The sequence below is a fragment of the Canis aureus genome, chromosome 7, assembly GCF_053574225.1.
Source record: "Canis aureus isolate CA01 chromosome 7, VMU_Caureus_v.1.0, whole genome shotgun sequence".
NCBI lineage: Eukaryota > Metazoa > Chordata > Mammalia > Carnivora > Canidae > Canis > Canis aureus.
The window spans coordinates 68,163,939-68,185,986 of record NC_135617.1 but is presented as its reverse complement, the minus strand read 5'-3'; the positions used below and the strand labels follow the sequence as shown (position 1 = coordinate 68,185,986).

The window sequence follows — 22,048 nt, the reverse complement described above, 5'->3', positions numbered from 1 at the left end:
CTCAGTGCCAGACTGATGGAACTAGCCTACCAGGGACACGGAGGGAAGAAGCCCAGGTATAAGAAAAGCCCTGAGTAGCAGCCAGTGGCTTCCTGCCCACACCTGAGCAGGTGGACTCCAGGGTGGCCAGACGGGACCAGTGTGACCACTGCTGTCAGGCTCTGCTTGGATCTCAGGCATCAGGATGGTTGGACTGGAGGAATTCTGTTTTTTTCCCACCTTACTGGTGTGATATAGAGCCCTTCCATGCCCAGCCACACGGTCACCTACTCCAAGTGGGCAAAGCCCCATGGTGGAGTGGAGGTAGGTGCCTTTGCCAAGGTTAGCAAGGGTCTCTGATTGATTCTGCTGCTCCGAGACCGAAGTCCCAGCTCTGGGGATGCCCACCTAGGTGTCTGGGACCATGCTGTGGAATCCCAAAGCCACGATGGGACCGTAGTGGAAAGTGTGTGGGAGGACCAGCCCAGCCCTGGTGGGAAGGGAGGGACACGGGAAGGGACCTGAAGGGAAGAACTCTGGGTTTACCTCTGACATGGGAGCACTGCAGGGGTTGGAGGGGCCTCTTTTCCTCTCTTCACAGTGATGGATGTATCCTAGTCCCTTCCTGCCACCTGGAAATGGAGCTTCCCCCAGCCCAGGTACCCCTTCCTGAGATGCCTAGCAAGCTTCCATTTACTTGGGCCAGCAGCTCTTTGGAAGCAGAGGGGGGCCAGAGCATGCCCCCAGGGGAAGGAGTGTCTCAGGTACCTAAGCTTCATCCCTGCCCACTGTTCCGGGCTGGAGTGATCTCAGTGGCAATGGAGCTACAGAAAAGGAAGCCCTGACATGGAGGGCCCTGAGTGCCAAGCCTCCTGCTGTCAGTGGCCCTGGAACTAGGCCCCACCACAAGGTTCTCACATACACACACACACACACACACACACACACACACACCCATGCTTCAGAAACAGGCTCTAATCTTCAGGGCCAGTGACCCCAGAGTGGGCAGCACTGTGAGCTGAGCCCTTTCAGAGCCAAAGCCCAGAGGATAGGGAGGCAACCAAGCACGTGCCAAGTCCGCCTGACCTGGAGAGCTGCCCTGGCCCAGGTTCTCTGCCAACTTTGTGTCATTGCCTTTGTTTTCTTCCACTTGGGAGGAGCCCCACCACCACAGTGATGTTAGATGGCCCTAAAAGAAATGCTTTGTCCGGTGCCTGCGCTGCTTCACATCCATCCCCAGACCTCACAGCTGTGAGAGGTGGGTATTTTTCCTGCTTTACCATGAGGGCACTGCTTAAGGAGGTTAGCAACTCACCCAAGTTCAAAAGGCAGGGTGGGCTTGCTTCCCCGCCCCTCTTCTCCAGCAAGCTGCTTCTGGGAATCCAGGAAGCCCCCAGAAAATTCTGGGGCTGAGGAGGCTTCTAAAAGCCTCACACTGAACAGAACCAGGGCCCTGGCTCTCCAGGGTTTGGTTCCCAGGTCCCATACAGAGAGAGGGGCCACCCACGAGCACTGCAAGAGCAGGAGCAACAGGCCGGTTCCTGGCAGCTGGGAAGCACGCGCAAGCAGGCAGGTGGAGCTCTTGCTCCGCGCCATGGCCCCTCTGCGGTCTCTGCAGCCGTTTGCATTTCCTGAAACCGGATCTCGGTGTCAGAGCCGCCCCCGGGCCGGGCGGGTACCTCAGCCATGGCCCTGCGCAAGGAGCTCCTGAAGTCCATCTGGTACGCGTTCACTGCCCTGGACGTGGAGAAGAGCGGCAAGGTCTCCAAGTCCCAGCTCAAGGTGAGGGGCCCCCGGAGCCCAGGAGAGGCCGGCACACATGCCCCTCCAGCCCCTGCCGCCCAGGAGCCAGGCAACAACGCTGTGCTGATGGCACTCAGCCATCCCAAGGCCCAGGCCTGGGGACGGGAGATGGGACCGGGTGGTCGGGACAGTGCAGCCTGCTGGATGCTGCTGCCCATGTTCTGGGACCCCAGGGAGGCATGTGCGGAGCCTTTGCCCAGAGACCTGCCCCCCAACTCCCTGGAGGGTGGAGGCGGCATTATTCGGTTTTGAAGGCCAACAGGCCAGGCTACATCCTCTACTGGGTGTGATGAGCACACTTCTCCGCAGAGTGAGGCTTGGGCACGCACCCTAGTCCTTCCTGCTGCTTCCTCCTGGCTTTGAAGAGAGACAGCTAGTTCTTGTCAGTCACTGCCTCCCCGAGCTGAGAGAGGCTTCAAGAGCCTCTCCGAGTTCCAGACCAGGCTGACTGGGTCACCTTTGGCAGAAATCAGCTACTCCGAACCCCATCTCCCAGATGCAGCCATGCTGGGAAGGGGCAATGGAGAGACCCTGTTCTGCTGCTACTCAGCTCACCCTTCCCTCCTCTCCCACACTAGGTTGGGAAACTGTTGTTCCCTTTGGCCGTGGGACCTCAGGTGGGAAGGAGGTAGGATCCGAGCCCAGGAAGAGCCCCATCAGTGATTGCCCTGAAGTTTAGTACTAGGTCCTAGACAATTCCTGGGAGACCAGCACAGCAAGTTTCTCTCCTTCCTTCCTCCATCCCTGGCTCTTGGAACCAGGGAACACTGGGGGACAGGAGCAGGGTAAGCCTCAGCAATCTGCGACCTGCCTTAGGGGATCATTCATTCAGTTCACGTGTTTACTGAGTGGCTCTGTGCCTGGTGCGAAGCTAAGCCCTAGATTTCTGGTGTCTCCACTGGACACCCCCAAAGGACGAGTGCAGCCTCCAGGAAACCTCCATTTTTAATGACCGAGGTAGGAGGTGCCTGCAAACGTGGGAGAGATGAATGAGGCAGGAGAGATGTTATGCCCCACCCCCACTCCAACCCCTACTTTGCTGAACTTGGACAGAGTAAGCTTGAATATCCCAAACTGGCCCTATCCCATAATCTGTTCCATAACCAGGCTTATGAGCATCCAAACAAAAATTATTCTTGACTCTCCCAGGAAAGACAGTCCACTCCTACCTTTGATCATCGGGGAGGATTCCTTAACATTCTACTTAAATCCTTTTATTGTAGATCATGTCATCTAGTGGGGGCTTCAGGATAGAACAGCAGATCATCCAAAATCCAGCCCTGCAGAAACCCGTGCCCTACCATGGGAAGGCCCATGTCATACAAGAGAAGGCTAGGGAAGGTGATTCTTCCCTAAGACCATACTGGGGGATACTGGAATAGGAGGAAGTAGTGATAGTGTTGGGGGCAGGGATGCCGGAAAGGCAAAGGAGCAATAGAGAAGTGGTCAGAAGTCAGAGGAAGAAGTAGATGAGAGAGATACCAGCAGGGGCCAACCCCACCCCTGCAAAGGCTTGGGGGAAAAGGGGGAAGACCTTGACCTTGGGGTTAGTCTGTCTTCACTAACACTGTCCCTGGCCTTAGGTCCTTGACTGGGACCAGGCAGGAGACCTGTACCAGTCCAGCGAGCTATGTCTGTCTGTGACAGTCACCACTTCCCTGATGTGTTGGTAGAAAGGCTGCCACTGGCTGTGGTGGGCAAAGCCATGATGAAGAAGGAGGAAGGAGGGAGGAGGAAGGACAGTGAGGCCTCTGAGAAGTGGCCCAAGGAGTCAGGATTGTTTTCTCTGGAAAAGAGAAGTCTTGAGGGAGAGAGCAGATGGCTTTTCCTCTATTGAATTTTTGTAGAAAGTACAATGGCCTTTGTCCCGGTGAGTTGAGAAAAGTACAATTAGACCAATAGGAATGGCACTTCTGCCCAGGATGGATTTAGATTGAGCACAAAATTCCCCAGGTGTTGAGGACTCTGAGTTTTCCCAGGATCCCCAGAACCCCCTTCTCTAAAGAACTTTGGGAGTGAGTAGCAGTTCCACCAGAAGGCTGCAAGGAGGAGAGCCTTAGGAATGATGGGTCTCTTAATGGCCACGTCCATTTCCCTAGAGGAGAAGCCTTGGTTCTAGGCCTAGCGGGGGGGATTAGCTGAGAATTGGGGTGAGGGGTCTGGGATTGGGGATGTGGATGGAGCAGTATGTCTCTGGCTCAGGAGGCTCTTAGGAGACAGGAGGCCTGCCCCTTCCCCTTGACTGGCAGGAGCTGGGGTGGGCAGGAGGGCAAACTGGCACCCTCCCTCCTGGGCTTTTTCAGGTCTTCTAGACTCCTGAGCTTCAGGCTTTACCTGTGGAGGGGAATAACAAGCTTCCCTTTGGTGAAGGGAAAGTTAAGAGCAACTCCAGTCCAGGAATCTGCAGGCTGGGATCTTTAGCTTTGTTCTGACCCCTACCTGCTGCTGGTCTCAGGCTAGGATGGCAGGGAGTGGCAGGCTGATTTAGTGATGTGCAGAGTACTTGACTCAGAGCCACATAGGCCTGCTCCTCAGCTGGATGAGCTTGGGCATGTGGCCTTGCGACTCTGAACTTGCGGTTTCTTGTCTGTAAAGACAGGGGGTTGAACTGGGGATCACCAGGCTATCCAGCTTGGCTACCAAAAAAAAAATTTTACTGAAGTACATCTAGCAGATGAAACTGACCCTTGATACAGCCTCCCCTTTCCCTTTCCTGAGCCTGTCTTTTCTTTAGTGCTCACCCTCAACCCCTTCTAGCCCTTTCTTGCTGTCAATAGGCACACAGAGCTCATCCAGAAATCCCCACCTTCTAAAACTCCCAGTGCTCCTCCCTGGTGATAGTAGTTATGCTTTAGTACCTGCTGGTTGAGAAAAATACATTCAGGGATCCCTGGGTGGCGCAGCGGTTTGGCGCCTGCCTTTGGCCCAGGGTGTGATCCTGGAGACCCGGGATCGAATCCCACATCAGGCTCCCGTTGCATGGAGCCTGCTTCTCCCTCTGCCTGTGTCTCTGCCTCTCTCTCTCTCTGTGAGACTATCATAAATAAATAAAAATAAATAAATAAAGAAAAATACATTCAGTAACTCTTACAAGGATCTGTATATATTTTTTTAAGATTGTATTTATTTATCTGACAGAGAGAGCACAAGCAGGAGGATCTACAGAGGGAGAGGAAGAACCAGGCTCCCCACTGAGCAAGGAGCCCGATGCAGGGATGTGGGGCTCAGTCCCAGGACCTTGAAATCATGGCCCAAGCCAAAAGCAGAAGCTTACCAGACTGAGCCTTCCAGGTGCCCTGGATCTGTTTATTTTAAAAGAATCACCTGGCACCTAGATATATTAAAACAAAAACAAAAACCAAAAAAAACTATATGCCATCTAAAAAAGAGATTATTCATTTTCTCTGCAGCCATTACTTGGTGCTGTTGATGGATTCCCAAATCCCTTGTATTTATCCAGTGATGGCTAGAAACCACAGGACCATGGGTACTGGCCCCCATGACCACACTTGAGTTTTTAGGGAACTCACAAGCCCCTAGAGGAGAACCACTTCCCCACATGCCTTCAGAGGACATAGTGCATAAATGAAGCCTCTCAAAGGTCAATGGCTGCCACCTCAGAGGTCAGGGGCTGCTTGGTTGGGCGGTGAGACTGTGAGAGTCCTCTCTGAGGGAGCGCGAATGGCGGCTTGTGAAAGCTGCAGACACCTGGATCCCACCCCTGGAAACTCTGAGTCAGTGAGACAGGGCGGGCCTCTGCTCACTTCAGTTTCACCAGCTCCCCAGGTGATTCTGAGGCTCAGCCAGAGCTAACAGAGAGATCAAGAGTAGGGCTTTAGAGGCAGACTTCCAGCAAGACACTTCACCTCTCTGCACCTTGATTTCCTCATCTGTCAAAGGAGGATTATGAGAGTCCCTGCCTCTGGGTCTGAGGATTGATAGAAATCAGCCTGTGAGCTCCTGCGCACTCTGGTCTCCACCCCTGCCATTTCCTTTCCAGCCTGACCCTCCTTAGGTCACACCCTCTCCCCACCTCTAGCCCCAACCCGCACCCAGGCACAGGAAACCTGGCAGTCTGAGGTCTGCTAAGCTCTCTGGGGAGAGGCCCTGAGCCCCGAGCATCTGGAGCCTTCAGTTCCTTCTTGTCCTGACACCTGATGGCTCACAGGGATTGGAGCCTCTGTCCTGGGCCCCTCAGATTCCACCAGCCAAAGGTACAAGTGAGGACAGCAGGTCTTAGAGGACAGTGCAGATGGAGGAACCGAGGCAAGGAACAGCTCAAATGACAATGCAGCTGCGTAGTCCGTTCTATTCCCGGGGTGGGAGGGATTTTGTATGTCATCTCTTCGAACCCTGTTTTTAGAGCTATGAAAACTGAGGCCCAGTGAGGTTCATTTGCTCAGAGAGATTCAATCCACCTCTGTCTGGCTTTTGTATTTCTCCTACTTCTTCCCGCAAAGCGTTTAGGTTCATTCAACAGATATTTATTGCGCGTCTGTTAGGTGCCAGACCTGGTGATACAGCAGTGAATACAGTAGTTAATAAAATGGACAAAGATCACCACCCCCCTTGTGGTGCTGACATTCTAGTCAGAGAATACAGATGAAAAACAAAATAAGTAAAAATGTATCATGTAATGGAAGATGATTCATGACATAGAAGTAAATAAAGCAGAAATAGGGATAGAGAGTTGTGGGGGGGTATTGAGGGAATGGGGTTATAGATTTAAATAGAATGGTCCAGAGAAGCCCTCCTTGAGAAGGTGACATCTAAATAAAGAGTAGAAGGAGAAGAGGGTATGTGCCATGCCTAGACCTGGGAGAAGAATGTTCTAGGATAAAGGAATAGCAAGTGCAAAGGCCCTGAGGCAAGTATGTGCCTGGCCTGTCTGAAGAATGTCAAGAGGGCCAGAGTAGCCGCAGAGAAGTGAGCCAGAGGGATGAACCCAGAGAAGGTGCAGCAGGTTGGGTCCTATGGAGCCCAAGGCCTCTCTAGGGGAAATTGCGATTTTACTCAGAGAACGATGGGAAACCACTGGAGCATTTAAGTTAGACTTGAGGAGTCAGTCAAAAACATTGAACGTGTGCAGGACATCGTACTGAGTCTGGAATCAGGCCTGAGCTTAGAGTCCTTGCTCAAAGAATGTAGAACACCCAGAAATGCTCACACAAAAAGGGAAGAGCAAAAGAATGCTATTATAGAGCAACTTAATAACAGAGTACATAAATAACAGTGGTTAATGGCACTCTGCTTTTTATCTCTATAGTTTTAAATTTTTGTCATAAAAACAATATATGCTCCTAGTTAAGAAAAAAACAGTGTAGAAGAATATAATTTTAAGGAAGATGAAATTTATTCTATAAGTAAAACATGTTACTGGTTAAAAAATTCAAAGACAAATGTAATACTAAAGATGATGAAAGTTCCTCCCCTCCCTGGGGAAGGATGGTGGAGTGATAGCTATTAACAGTTTGCTGAGTCTTCTAGATTTTTCCTATGTACAAATAAACTTACTAGGTTGAACCATGTGAAATTGCTGACATTGTATTGTTTCAGCCCTATTAAAACAGCTATTAAAATTTGCCATGGTTCAACCTAATCTTTGCACACATTTATTTTACAAACATTTCATTCTATAGCTTGCTTTTTTCACCAGCCGGTATAGGATGCATATCTTTCCATGTCTGTTCATAAAAACATAATAATAAAAATAGCACACAGCTTTTATTAAACAATGAACTATGTACCAGGTGCTATGCTAAGCTCTTTATTCAAAAAAAAAAACCCTTTGGAGTAGACCTCCTTTTTTTTTTTAATTTTTATTTATTTATGATAGTCACAGAGAGAGAGAGAGAGGCAGAGACACAGGCAGAGGGAGAAGCAGGCTCCATGCACCGGGAGCCTAATGTGGGATTCGATCCCGGGTCTCCAGGATCGCGCCCTGGGCCAAAGGCAGGCGCCAAACCGCTGCGCCACCCAGGGATCCCTGGAGTAGACCTTCTTATCATTCTCACAGAGGAGACCAAGGTCTTAGAGAAGTTAAATCACTTGCCTGTAAGCACACCAGTGGCAGATGTAAAATCTTTCCTACCAACACGTAGGTCCATGACACGGTGTACCTGTCCCCTATTGAAGGATACCCAAGCTATCCCTGTTCCTCATATTGTAAAGAATGCTTCAGTGAACATTCTCGTACATGTTGCTCTGTTCCCTTGAGCATCTAAAAGTTAGATGATCAGTGCGTGCCTGGTGCAGTTGGTTGGGCGACCAACTCTTGGTTTGGCTCAGGTCATGATCTCTGGGTTGGAAGATCAAGCCCTCCTGGGGCAGCAGGGAGTTCATTTCCCTTCTCCCTCTCCTTCTGCCCCTCCCCCAGCTCATACACACACACACACACACACACACACACACACTCTCTCTCTCTCTCTCTCTCTCTCTCTCTGAAGTAAATGAATAAATCTTTAAAAAATAAATAAAAACAATAAAAATGCTGGGATCCTGCCCAATTTTAAGTTTGATACATTCTTGCCCTCCAGAAAGATTACCAATTCACACCTCAACAGTAGGGCATTTGTGTCCTCACTTCACAACCTCTTCAATACCTGGTGTTATCAGTCTTGTGATCTATGTCAATTCGTTAAGTAAAAAATTGCACTTTCTGTACAGGAAGGGATCTAACATTTGCTCCATACAGATCCAACTGGCTCTCTTCACATGTCCTCTCACTCCATCTTCACAGCCTCTCCATGGGACAGGTGAAGGTGTTCAACTCCCTTCTAATAGCTTAGCTGTTCCAGTTTTAGGGCTGCCAAGCGAGCACCAGCTTAGCAATTCCAGGGGAAGAGTATACCTCTTTCCACTAGAGGAAGCAAAAATCGTAGGGCTGATTCTCATTGGTCCAAGATTGATCATATGCCCTTCCTTGAGCCAATCATCAATCACCATGACTCTGATGTGCCCACCCCTGCAGGCAGGTGGGCTAGGGTTGCAAATAGTCGATACCACAGATATTGAGAATAAGGGAGAGGTGCTTCTCAAAGGAAAAGCAAGGCTCCATTACCAAATATGGGTGGAGACAACAGAGTTCCTCAGGAAGAAACTTAAGATGTACTCTAGAACAGGAGAAGCAAAACCAAACATGCATGGGAGATGAAGAGCATGGGAAAGAGGGTGGTGGGTGTGTGGGTCAGGGATGGCTGCCTGGAGAGGAATGAGGGAAAAGAGAAGCACCCTCTTGCTAGGCCTTCCAACTTCCCACTTTGCCCAGTCAAGCCTGAGGCCCGGGAGAATACTGGAGGAAGTCTCAATCCTTTGGTCCACCTCATCTCACAAGAGAATAAAGAAGTGAAGACTTGGTGCACGCGCCACCTCTGGGATGTGGCCAGCTCCTGCATCAGGAACTGATTCTAAGCATAACTACTGGTGGTGGAAGCAGCATTCATCGACTGCCCTTCATGTGCAGAAGAGGATGTAGGGGGTGTGGGACATAGAGATGAACAGAGACGTTGTCTCCAGAGTTCACAATCTACCTGGACTTGGGGTCAGCACTGTAATAGTGAGGTCACCTTCAGAGCCAGGCACACCCGGTTCCAACCTCAGCTCAGCTATTTACTCTTTAACTTCCCCAAGCCTCAGCATCTTCATCTGAAAAACAGGGATAATGTGTGTGCGTATCACAGTTGGAGAGGAGGTTAGACATGGGGTATAGAACCTCATACGGTGGCTGCCACATAGTAGGTGTGCAATAATGACTATTTTACCATTTTTCCAAAATTTATTTTTATTTTTATTTTTTAGATAGAGTGTATGAGCAGGAGGGTGGGGGACAGAGGAGGAAGGAGAGAACCCTAAGCAGACTGCCCACTCACTGCAGAACCCGATGAAGGACCTGAGCCAAAATCAAGAGGTGGCCATCCAACCGATTGAGCCACTCAGCTGTATTTTCATCCTTCACTCTGTTTTAAGTGCTACGGCAGAATTAACCCCAAGGCAATTTGATTTTTTTTCCTGATTTTGTTCAAATTTCAACCCCTTTGTTCTTATGTCGTGGGTTTGATAGCCAACTCAGGTTTCCCCTCCGCACCATCACACACACATGCACCGGCCACACACACGGCCACCACCCCTTCTAGGTCTTTTCCTCCATGTGTCACAGACCATTTTTCATGACCCTTCTTTGAGCCGTCTCCAGCTTTCCATCTCTGAAGGGCAGTGACTAGAACTGCACTTGCCTTTTCTAGAGCAGATACACCTGAGCGCTTTCCTTGGAGCTGGCACACTGCAGCCTAAACACTGAGGCTTCGATGGAAATGATAAGAAACTTGGCTGCCGCAGGGTGACAGCCACCTCCCTGTTGTCAGCCCAACGTCCTAGGAAGCACCTGGGCTTTGGAATCTGTGGGACTGGATTTAAATCCCAGACTCCTGCTCACCTTGGATCCTTGGGCAAGTTACTGAATGTCCTGAGCCTCAGTGTCCTTGTCTGCAGAAAGAGGACATCCCTACCTAATACAGTGGCTCCGAATATGGCTGCTTGGGTTTGAATCCTAGCTTTCTTACCTCACCTGTAAAATGGGGATACTAACAATTGTTCCGGGGGTTAGGTGAACTATATGTAACGTGCTTGGCTCCGTGCTTGGTGCATAGTAAGGGAGTACATTTTAGGTTATTCGGTTTTTTATTGAGGTATAATCGTCATATAACGTTATATTAGTTTCAGGTGTACAACATAATGATGCGATATTTGTATATATTGGGAAATGATCATCACAATGTCTACTTAACATCCATCACCATGCACAGTTACAAAGCTTCTTTCTTGTGATGAGAATTTTTAAGATCTGCTCTTAGCAACTTTCAGCTTTGCCAGACAGTATTATTAACTATAGTCTCCATTTGGACTTGACATCCTCATGACTTACTTTATCACTGGAAGTTGTACCTTTTGACCTCCTTCACCTATTCCACTGTCCCCGCTATTCCCTGCCCCTGGCAAATGCCAGTCTGTTTTCTGTATCTATGAGCTTGGGGGGAGGGGAGGTTAACTTGTTTTTTAGATTCCACACATAAATATGTGAGATCATATTGTATATATATTTTTTCTGATTTACTTCATTTTGCCTAATGCCCTCAAGGTCCACCCATGTTGTCGCAAATACAAGATTTCCTTCTTTTTTTTTTTTTTTGGTTGAGTCATATTCCCTTGTATATAATTGCATAAGTTTGGGTTATGATAGAGGTGAGCATTGTGTGCCAAGGCCTTAGCCAGGATAGGATTGGGGCTGAGCCAAGTGGTGGCAGCGGTCCTCTGGCCCAGTTTTGGCTGGGGCACAGGAAGGCAAAGTGCCACTCTGTCTCAGGTGCTGTCCCACAACCTGTACACGGTCCTGCACATTCCACACGACCCTGTGGCCCTGGAGGAGCACTTCCGAGATGACGACGATGGCCCCGTGTCCAGCCAGGGATACATGCCCTACCTCAACAAATACATCCTGGACAAGGTGGGGCCTGGCAGGAGGGGGCACCTCTCCCCACTCCCCAGTACATTGCCAGCCCAACTCCTCCCACCTATAACCCCCCCCTTCTGTCCCCACCTTCCATCCCCTCCCTCCCACTTCCATCCTTCAGATTCCAGCCTCTTGCCCCGCCTTGCCCCTCTTCGCTCCCCCTTCCACCCCCGTCACCTCTCTCCTACCTCCACCCTTCCACCTCATTCCTGCCAGCCTCACCTCCCATCTCCAGCTGGGACCTTTACATAGGGCTCCCAGCTTCCCCTGGTGCTATGTCCGTGCTCCTCCCAGCTGTCCACTCTCTTCTCAGCCTCTTCCATGTCATCCATCCCCCATTGGGCTCCCGATCTTTCTCCCCTGGGCTGAGGGACCAGTTTCTGTATTGGTAGGGGTCTTGAGTGGGTATGGTGGTGGGGGGGTGGTTGGAATCATCTAGTTATCTGATAAGCAGCTCAGGGTTTCCTCAAGTTAGAACAGGTGGGGTGCAGGGAAATAGGTGACCCCAAGAAAGCAGCAAGAGCCTAGTTTGGTGGCAGAGCAGGGATGGGTGGCCGTTTTGGCTGACTTGCAGGCCTGGTGGCAGGTGGAGGAAGGGGCCTTCGTTAAGGAGCACTTTGATGAGCTGTGTTGGACCCTGACGGCCAAGAAGAACTACCGGGTGGACAGCAATGGGAACAGCATGCTCTCCAATGAGGATGCCTTCCGCCTCTGGTGCCTCTTCAACTTCCTGTCTGAGGACAAGTACCCTCTGATCATGGTTCCTGACGAGGTGAGGGTGATGGCAGCACTGGGGACAGAATCACTGGGGCCAGGCTTCAGCTAAACTGTGAAGGAGGCCAAATCACCCTTGTACCTTTCCCACATCCCCTTTCTTCTTGGTCTCCCCATGCCGGTGCCTCTCTGCACCCAGCTGCCTCCAGATGCCAAGAATTGCCCATGTCAGAGTCACTGTGTACCAAGGACCAAAACTGTGCTTCCTTCAGGCCTCTGTTAGCCCTCAAAAGACGAAAATGACCTCAGAGTTTTATTTACAGAGGTAGAAATGCCTGATACCTTACTGGGCATTTACAAATGAAAACATTTAAGATTGAATGGCAGGATTTTAGGCATTGTGGCAATCTGAGAAGGTTACTATATGAGGAGAAGGGAGACTTGCCTGGGATGTCTGGCCCATTACTCCAGGGGGCAACCAAATCTGGCCCTGGTTCTAGATTTTCCTTTCCCTCTCTTCCCATCCCTCTCCTCTCCCCAAGGGCAGGGGAGACCCAGCTCCAGGCTCCAGAGAGGGCATCCTGAGTGTGGAAGCCTGGAATTGGTGCCTCTACCTCCTCAACTCATGGGTGAAGAAGCCAGGGCAGGTGCCCCCACTCCATACCACTTCTCTCAGCCTTCTCCTGACCTTTTAGCCCTTTTGGTGGCTGTGCAGATGCCAGGGTGAATCTAGGTCTTAGGGTACGGAGGGGACGGCTTGTCTGTGTTATAAGAAGTCCTGGTATATCTAAGTGCACTCAGATTTGTCTCCTTCTGTTTCTGGGAAGGGAGAGGGAAATACCTAATCCCTGAAATGGTACACGCCACCCCACTCCCAGCTGAGACCCGGTAACCTTCAGAATGAAAGTCCTAAAGAGAGTTTCCCAAGAAGCTGCTGCGGCAGGAAAGGGACATGTGTCCATCTACACAGGCACCTGGCTAGGCACCCTTGTCAGACCCCTGCTTGTCAGGGTAAGGGGGGCCCTCAGAGGCCAGAAGGCGGCTTGCTGCTGTGATCAGCATGTATGAACAAACTGCAGCAGGATGTACCCCAACCACCACTTCCTGTTCCTCTGTAGCAGGTTTCCTGTCCCTACCCTGCTTACCCCCACCCCCAGTCCCTTTGCCCTCCCATGAAGGAAGGATCCTCAGGGTTGGGGCTTGGGCTTGGAATAAGGACTCCGATGGGATTCAGGAGATAGAAATCGAGTTCTGGCTGCCAGAACTTGCTGTATGATTTAGAACAAGTCACTTCCCCCTCTGGGCCTCAGTTTTGTCATCGGCAAAGTAAGGGTATTGGATGAGAGGGTCCTCACACCTCCTCTGACATCTTTTAGGAGTGGTTGCCTCTGCCTGGCCTCCAGCCCTCAACCTTCACCCCATGCTTAACTTAAAGCTCAAGGAGAAGGACGTGGGCCTGGAAGCTGGGGAGGGGAGAGGAATGCCTGAATTGGGGCTGGGGCTCCACAACCCCCCCTCCCCAAATCTACCCTGGTTTCCACCCGACATTTAGTCTTCTTGCTCCCCTACCCCCTGTCCCTGGACGTCTCTGCACAGGCCCTGGGAGCCAGAGCGCCCCCACCCCTAACCCTGGATTGTCAGAGGCAACGCTGCCTGCTGCAGTCACCAGGCCTTCCCCTTCCTCCAGGTGGAATATCTGCTGAAGAAGGTGCTTAGCAGCATGAGCTTGGAGGTGGGCTTGGGCGAACTGGAGGAGCTGCTGGCCCAGGAAGCCCAGGCAGCCCAGACCACCACCGGAGGGCTCAGCGTCTGGCAGTTCCTGGAGCTCTTCAACTCAGGGCGCTGTCTTCGAGGTGTGGGGCGGGACACGCTCAGCATGGCCATCCACGAAGTCTACCAGGAGCTCATCCAAGATGTCCTGAAGCAGGTCAGGCCAAGCTGGGAACTCGGGGAGGACCCTGAGGCAGGGTGAATGGGGGCAGGGTGGGGGGAGTGAAACCTGACTTTGCCCTGGCTGGCAGGGCTACCTATGGAAGCGAGGGCACCTGAGAAGGAATTGGACGGAACGCTGGTTCCAGCTGCAGCCCAGCTCCCTCTGCTATTTTGGGAGTGAAGAGTGCAAGGAGAAAAGGGGCACTATCCCACTGGATGCACAATGTTGTGTGGAGGTGAGGGGGACAGGCGAAGGGGTGGAGCACAACTCCAGGCCCAGAGGCTCTGGGGTGGGGGGTGGGGTATAAAGGCAAGAGGGGTGGGAGGAGGGTGAATGGAAAAAGCCCCAGTGGCAAATGTCTGCTTCTATGACTGTAACCCTGGATGCCTCGAGGACATTCTCATCCATGCCAGCACTTAAAAAAAAAAAAAAAAAAAAACTGCAAATCAAATACTAAAGTCATGGCTGAGTAATGTGGCTTTTGCTAAGGATTTCAGAGGAGATGTCTTATGCCTTACACTACACAGCAAAGCTTTGGGGTTTAGAGAGAAAGATAGCACGTGGGGGAGGGGGGTGTGGGGGGCAGAAGGAAAGAGAATCCTTCTTTAAAAAAAGACATATTTATGTATTTGAGAGAGTGCACGAATGGTGGAGGGGCAGAGGGAGAGAGAGAATCCTTGAGCAGGGGGCCCACTGCCTCCAGGCTCCATCCCACCACCCCAAGATCATGACCTGAGCCAAAATCAGGACTGAGAAAACTAACTGGACCAACCAGGCACCCACACAGTCAAACTTATAAAAATCCTCTTGAAAAGTTATTCTCCTTCACCCAAATTCCATTCTCTTTGGCAATTCTATACCTTCCTAGTCTTTCTTCACATCCCTCTCCTCCCGTCCTTCCCCTCCCCTGGCTCTCTGTTGTTATTTTAGAGACTTAAAACAATTACTTTAAATTGTACTAAAATACACACACACACACACGTAACATGAGATTTGCCATTTTAACCATTTGAAGTGTACAAATCATAGCATTAAGTTCGTTCACAATGTTGTGTAACCCTCACCACTATCTATTTCCAAAACTTTTTCATCATCCCAAACAGAAATTCTACCTGTTAAGAAAGAATTCATCCCCTCCTTTCCCTTCACCCCCTGGTAACCTGTATTCTACTTAATGTCTCCACAAATTTGCCTATTCTGGGTACCTAGAATGTAACAGAATCATGTAGTATTTTGTCCCTTTGTGACTGGCTTCTTTTCCTTAGCATAATGTTCCAAGGTTCATCCATGTTGTGGCGTGGGTCAGAACTTCATTCCTTTTTGTGACTGAATCATATTCCATGTGTAGAGACTACATTTTGTTTATCCACTCATTCACTGGTGGACAATGGGTTGTTCCCACCATTTTGCTATTGTGAATAATGCTGGTTTGGATATCTATGCAGAAGTTTCTGGGTAGGCCTATGTTTTCATTTCTCTGGGTACATACTAAGGAGTAGAATTGCTAGATCATATGGTAGTTCTATGTTTAACTCTTTAAGGAATAGCCAAATTGTTTTCCATAGCAGCCATACCATTTTACATTCTCACCAGCGGTGTGTGAGTTCCACTTTCTCCATATCCTTGTGGACATGTGTTTTTTTACATTTTAAAACATTATTATTATTTTAAAAATTATTATTATACCCATCCTAGGCTCTCTCCATTTTTGTCACATAAGGAAATAGAGGACACTAAGGACAGAGCATAGATCTTAGGCAGAAAGCCTAGCTCCACCACTAATAGGCATTCCTAGTGTGAATTGGGCATGTTCCTAGACTTAGTAAAGCCTCAATTTCTTTTTTCTGTAAAGTGAAGCTAATAATGCTTGTCTAGCAAGATTGTTTGGGAATTGCCCAGAAAATGATGCATATAAAACAGTAGTTTAGCCTCTAGAGCATAAGAAGCTCAATACATGAGACACCTAACTGGCTCAGTTGGTGGAGCATGTGACTCTTGATGTGGGTGGGGAGTGTGAGTTCAAATTCCATATTGGATGCAGAGATTGCTTTAAAATAAAATCTTTTTTTTTTTTTTTTTTTAAGAAGCTCGATACATGGTAGCTGTTATTTTCTACTACAATATAAGTTTAGGAAAGGCAGAGATTTGGTCTGTCAGGCACACATCCTAGAACAATGAGCCGCACTCAGTAGACACTCCAAAATAACTGGAATAGATGAATGGAGAACTTTCTCAACAGGCAGGGCTATGTGAAAAGAATGATTTGGATAATGAGGACTCTGTCACTGGAAGTGCTCAAGAATGATCTACATAAACACTCAGTAATGGACTAGGTGCTAATTCCCCTGGAGAGGCACCAAGATGGAAACACCCTGGCCCTCCCTCCAAAGAGCAGAGGCTCCAAGAGTTGTTAGTATGCTCATAACTAACGTCCGTGCCCAGCCATGCAGGCTCCTGGCGGAGTGGGAGCGATGACCGGGAGGACGGTCCCCAAGACGGAGGGGTGGGGGATGGAGCTGGAGCACCCTGCGGCGGGTGTGGCCACGACCCCAGTGAAGACGGCCTGTCTGGGGCCACCTGCCCTCTCCCAGGTGCTGCCCGACCGAGAGGGGAAGCGCTGCATGTTCTGCGTGAAGACTGCCTCCCGCACATACGAGATGAGCGCCTCAGACACGCGCCAGCGCCAAGAATGGACGGCTGGTGAGTGCTCGCTGGGTGGCCTGGGGCTGTGAAAAGGGGGTGATAACACTGCCCAGCCTGAGGCTGGAGGGGGGACTCGAGGACCGCGCTGCTCTCTGCTGGCCCGCTGCTGACCCCCTCCTGACCCCCTCCTGATCCCCCTCCGCAGCCATCCAGACCGCGATCCGGCTGCAGGCCGAGGGCAAGACGTCGTTGCACAAGGACCTGAAGCAGAAGCGCCGGGAGCAGCGGGAGCAGCGGGAGCGACGGCGGGCGGCCAAGGAGGAAGAGCTGCTGCGGCTGCAGCAGCTGCAGGAGGAGAAGGAGCGGAAGCTGCAGGAGCTAGAGCTGCTCCAGGAGGCGCAGCGGCAGGCCGAGCGGCTGCTCCAGGAGGAGGAGGAGCGACGCCGCAGCCAGCACCGGGAGCTGCAGCAGGCGCTCGAGGGCCAGTTGCGCGAGGCGGAGCAGGTGGGGCGGGGTACCTGCCGGGGACGGAGCTCGGAAGGCAGCCGAGAGACCCGGCCGCGGAGCCGAGAGCCGGGGGCGGGGCCTGGACCGGAGGCGGAGCCCTGGGCTGGGGAAGGAGGAGCGTGGGGCGGGGCTTGGAGTGTGGGACTTGGGACCCGCGCGCCTGAAACGTGCGTGTGGGCGGAGGCCTGTGCCAGGGCGGGACTAAGGAAGGGGTGGGAGCGCAGGAACCCGGCCGAGGGATGGCTTGAGTTGAAAGATGGGGGGCGGCGCTGAGTGCTATAGGTATTGAGTGGGGCCTGGTTCAGAGACCTTGACTGGGGGTGGGGCTGCTAAAGACCCCTCCTAGCTGGCAATGAGCTTGGACCCATGCTAGACTAGATTGGACTAGACTTGATCTAAGTTTCATAGTGAAATTAGTTTGAGGAATTCAGGTTGGGAGTAAGGAGGGACGAATGTGGAGGCCAACTAGGCATTAGAGGCAATCAGATTTAGAATTTAAGAGATCTAGTACTGGAGTTAGAGACATCTGGATTTGATCCCAGCTCTGCCTCTTAGGAGCCTTGTGATCTCAGGCAAGCTATTTAGCCTCTCTGTGCCTCCATTACTTATCAGTGACATGTTAATGATAACTGTGCTCATAGAGGTATGGTAAGGATCAAATGAGGAAACACCTATAGTTGTTACAACAATCATTATAATTATAGTCACTCTGCCTAGCACCAGCCCTAATTATAGTCATAATACCTAATATTATAACGCATAATAATAATTATTAAGGCTTGTGCTAGGCAGGGCGTGTCTTGAGCCCCTTGCCCCCGAGGTAGCATCTGTTCACTGACCATTATCTGACCTAGTCAGGCTCCCAGAAAGGGATCGGATCAGGAAACCCCGACATGAAGGAATTCCTTAGACCCTCACTGGGAAATCGCCATGTGGGCCAGCCTAGCGGAGCCAGAGCCGTGGTGAAAGGGCAGCACACCTGCGGACTCCCCTCCCCCACGCCGGGCCCCCAGTGACCCCAGTGACGTGGCTCTGCGTCTTCGCATCCCCGCACAGGCTCGGGCCTCCATGCAGGCCGAGATGGAACTCAAGGAGGAGGAGGCTGCCCGGCAGCGGCAGCGGATCCAAGAGCTGGAGGAGATGCAGCAGAGGCTCGAGGAGGCCCTGCACCTGGAAGTGAAAGCTCGGCGGGATGAGGAGGCAGTGCGCCTAGCCCAGACCAGGTAGGACTGAGGGCCCCCTCTCGGGTCCCCCCCCACCCCCCACCCCGGCTCCCCAGCATCCCACTTGCGGGGCACCTGTGAGGGATCTTGGCTCTGGAGACAACCCAGTGTGCACCCGGCAGGCTGCTAGAGGAAGAGGAGGAGAAGCTGAAGCAGCTGCTGCAGCTGAAGGAGGAGCAGGAGCGCTACATCGAGCGGGCGCAGCAGGAGAAGCAAGAGCTGCAGCAAGAGATGGCACTGCAGAGCCGCTCCCTGCAGCAGGCGCAGCAGCAGCTGGAGGAAGTAAGGCAGAACCGGCAGAGGGCCGACGAAGATGTGGAGGTGAGGCCCCAGGGGCAGTGGGGGTGGGGGGCGTAGCAAGGAGGCCCGGCGGTGAGCACCTTCGTGCGGGATCTGGAACCTTCCCTCAAACCGTGACTCTGTCCCTTCCTGGCTGTGTGACCTCAGGCAAATTGCCTGACTTCTCTGAGTTTCAAGCCCCTCTGAGAAAGAGGCCTGTAATAGCATTGTTTGAAGACTGAAGGAGCTAATAGGGATACTTGGTACAGGTGCGGAAGAAACATTAGCAGCTATATTTATCATTATTATGAATCTGGACAAAAATTTTTCCTCAATGCTCTTCCAGATCCCTAGCTTGCTTTCCGGGCCCTTTGGCTGTAATCTCCATAGAAGAGGGGGTTTTGTTGTTGTTTAATTTTTGATGTTCTTTTTTTAAAAAAAGATTTTATTTATTTGAAAGAGAGCATAAGCAGGGGGAGCAGCAGAGGGAGAGGGAGAAGCAGACTCCCCGCTGAGCAGGGAGCTCGATGTGGGGCTGGATCCCAGGACCCCAGGATCATGATGCGAGCCAAAGGCAGATGCTCAACCAACTCAACCACCCAGGTGCCCCTAGTCTTTAATGTTCTGTTAATATTGATTATTTTATTTCGCGCTGTTGGCTGACACGGTCACGTAAAAAATTGGGACACAAACATGTGACATAGAAAGGGAAAGTCCCACTGTGGTTCCCTTACATGACAACCACTGCTAATGGCTGGGGTTTTGCATTTGGTCCCAGAGAGGTGCTATGGTGTGGGGGTTTATAGCACAACATAGGTTTCCGGGCAAGTTGCTTGACTTCTTTTGCACTTGTTTGTTGTTAACTTCTGCCCTGGAGGTTAACTGAAATAATAAATGTACTGGGGCATCTGGGTGGCTTGATGGCTGGGTATCTGCCTTTGGCTCAGGTTGTGATCCCAGGGTCCTGGGATCAAGTCCCGCACTGGGCTCCCCGTGGGGAGCCTGCTTCTCCCTCTGCCTATGTCTCTGCCTCTCTCAGTGTCTCTCATGAATAAATAAATAAAATCTTAAAAATAAATAAATAAATAAATAAATAAATAAATAAATAAAAAATAATAAATGTACTTAGCACATCTTAGCTGCTTAATGAATGGAAACTATAATTATGATTATCTTTGACCCTTTGGGGATCCACAAGACCACTGAAATTGGAAGCTGCGTGTGTGTGTGTGTATAGGAAATTGGAAATATATATATATATGTATATGTATATGTGTATATATATATATGTGTATATATATAAATATACATGAGTTTGAGTTTTCTGGGGAGATGATCAATAGCCTTTGTCAGATTCCAAGGGGCCTGCAAACCTGAAAAGGTCAAGACACCCTGTCTAGGATGGTGTTTCTGACCCCTCTCCACTGGCCCTGCTCCCCACAGGCTGCCCAGCAGAAGTTGCGCCAGGCCAGCACCAACGTGAAACACTGGAATGTTCAGATGAACCGGCTCATGCACCCAATTGAGCCTGGAGGTGAGAAGGGGTCAACCCTGGAGCTTTCTCTGGAGTGGGACGGGAGAAGGGAGGGAGAAAGGAATACCTCTAGATCTACAGAATCCACGTGGGATTGAAAGCCACAAGATTCTCCTCTCCCCCGTGGGGTGAGGGAGGCCCCTTCCACTTCTTCCCTGTGCATGCACCTTTCTCCTTACTCATGTTTGCCTTTTCTCTGCCAGATAAGCGTCCCACCATCAGCAGCTCCTTCACAGGCTTCCAGCCACATCTACTTGCCCGCCGTGACTCCTCCCTAAAGCGCCTGACCCGCTGGGGGTCCCAGGGCACCAGGACGCCCTCACCCAGCAGCAGTGAGCAGCAGAAGTCCCTCAATGGTGGGGATGAGGCTCCTATCTCGGCTTCCGCCCCTCAGGAAGATAAACTGGACCCAGCACCGGAAAATTAGCCTCTGCCATCTTCTTTCCCCCTCAACCTCTTACCCACCAGATCCTGGCCACAGCTGGCCTGTGGGTGATGCCAGCCCCTACAGAAAAGGGAGCTGAGGTCCTGGTGCCAGGAGCCCAGGTCCCCCAACCATGACAGTCCAGAACGGAGCCTCATTCATTTTTGGCACCAACTCCAGGCCCCTGACCACTGAGGCAGTCTAGGGTGTAGATCCTTGAGAACTTGATCCTGTGCCTTAACCCCAAGGACCCTACGCCCTGGGCTGGAAAAGAGTAAACAAGCAAGCCAATAGCATGTGTCCTCACACTACCACCAAGTTGTGGAGGCACATTTCCAAATAAAAACTGCTCTTGGAAAGAATGCTTTTTAAAAAAATTTTATTTGTTTATTTGAGATAATGAATGAGAGAGAGAGCACACAAGCAGGGGCAGAGGGAGAGGGAGAAGCCAGCTTTCCACCAAGCAGGGAGCCTGACGCAGAGCTCAATCCCAAGTACCCAGGATCACGCCCTGAGTCAAAGGCAGACACTCAACCTCTGAGCCATCCTGGCATCCCTGGAATGGATCCTTGATCGAGTCTGCCATCTATCTTTCCTGCCTCAAGTCCAGTTATAGGTCCCAGAAGGAGTCAAGTGGAGGGCAGGGGCTGGGAAAGTACACTGGGCCACTTACTAACTGGGTGACTTGGGTCAAGTTTGCCACCTGATTGTGCTTCAGCTCCCATATGGGTAAAATAGGGATGATAATAGTACCTACCTTATAGGGTTGTTGTGAGGATTAAGTGTGTGGCATAGGAGCCAGCACTATTATTATATCACCCAAAAGTGTTTAGTGAGCATCTATTCTATACAGTTTCCCTGGTTATTTAGTTCTCGTGGCAACCCAAGAGGGGGATATTATTCTCATGTGAAAAAAACCGAGGCTCGGGGAGGTTAGCTTGCCCAAAACCTTCCAAACTCTCTCTTTCCCCATACTATTCAACTCACTGACCTTGTTACCTAAGACAGAGATCTGAGAATCTAGGATGCTCCTTCCTTCTCAACCCCTTCATGCACAACCCTCTCATGCACAACCATGAAATCTGTTAGATCCTCCACAGTCTCATAGTTATCCCTCCTTCTTTATGGCTACAGCTACCACCACGACTAAGGCCTTCATAACCTCCTCCTGTGTGCTCACCTTTGACTCCTTCTCCATCTTGTCCCATATCTAATCAGTCAAGTTCACCGTCCCAGGTATGGCACCTGGGGTCTGTGACAACCTAGCCCAGGAGCCTCCTATGCCTCTGCTTTATAGATTTGCTAATAGATCCCTCCTTTTCTTTCCTCTGGGTCTATACACTCACTGTCCTTCCCACCCTACTTCATGTAACAGCCTCCATAACTACATGCATGAGTTCCTTGAGGGCACGGACATAACTTCTTCAACTCATGTCCCCAGTAGCTAGCGCAGTGCTTGGTTCTTAGCAGGCATGCAACAATTGTTTGTTGAATGGTTAAATTC

The 22,048-nt window shown here is 50.9% G+C and overlaps 1 protein-coding gene across 7 annotated transcripts; it reads left to right on the top strand.

The window, feature by feature from the left end:
- Positions 1 to 48: 48 nt before the first annotated feature.
- Positions 49 to 20,906, top strand: DEF6 (DEF6 guanine nucleotide exchange factor). Of its 7 annotated transcripts, none has more exons than XM_077904316.1 (13): positions 49 to 638; positions 1,137 to 1,237; positions 1,598 to 1,761; positions 11,141 to 11,281; positions 11,862 to 12,059; positions 13,689 to 13,928; positions 14,023 to 14,169; positions 16,526 to 16,634; positions 16,783 to 17,081; positions 18,141 to 18,307; positions 18,430 to 18,628; positions 20,030 to 20,120; positions 20,324 to 20,906. In XM_077904316.1, the coding sequence occupies exons 3-13, from the start codon at positions 1,666 to 1,668 to the stop codon at positions 20,545 to 20,547; spliced, it is 1,911 nt and encodes a 636-aa protein (XP_077760442.1). In that variant the 5' UTR covers positions 49 to 638; positions 1,137 to 1,237; positions 1,598 to 1,665; the 3' UTR covers positions 20,548 to 20,906. The 7 variants fall into 7 exon arrangements, with proteins under 7 accessions (XP_077760442.1, XP_077760444.1, XP_077760445.1 ...); XM_077904318.1 differs by having other exon boundaries at positions 1,445 to 1,761; XM_077904319.1 differs by having other exon boundaries at positions 49 to 1,237; positions 11,874 to 12,059.
- Positions 20,907 to 22,048: the final 1,142 nt, after the last annotated feature.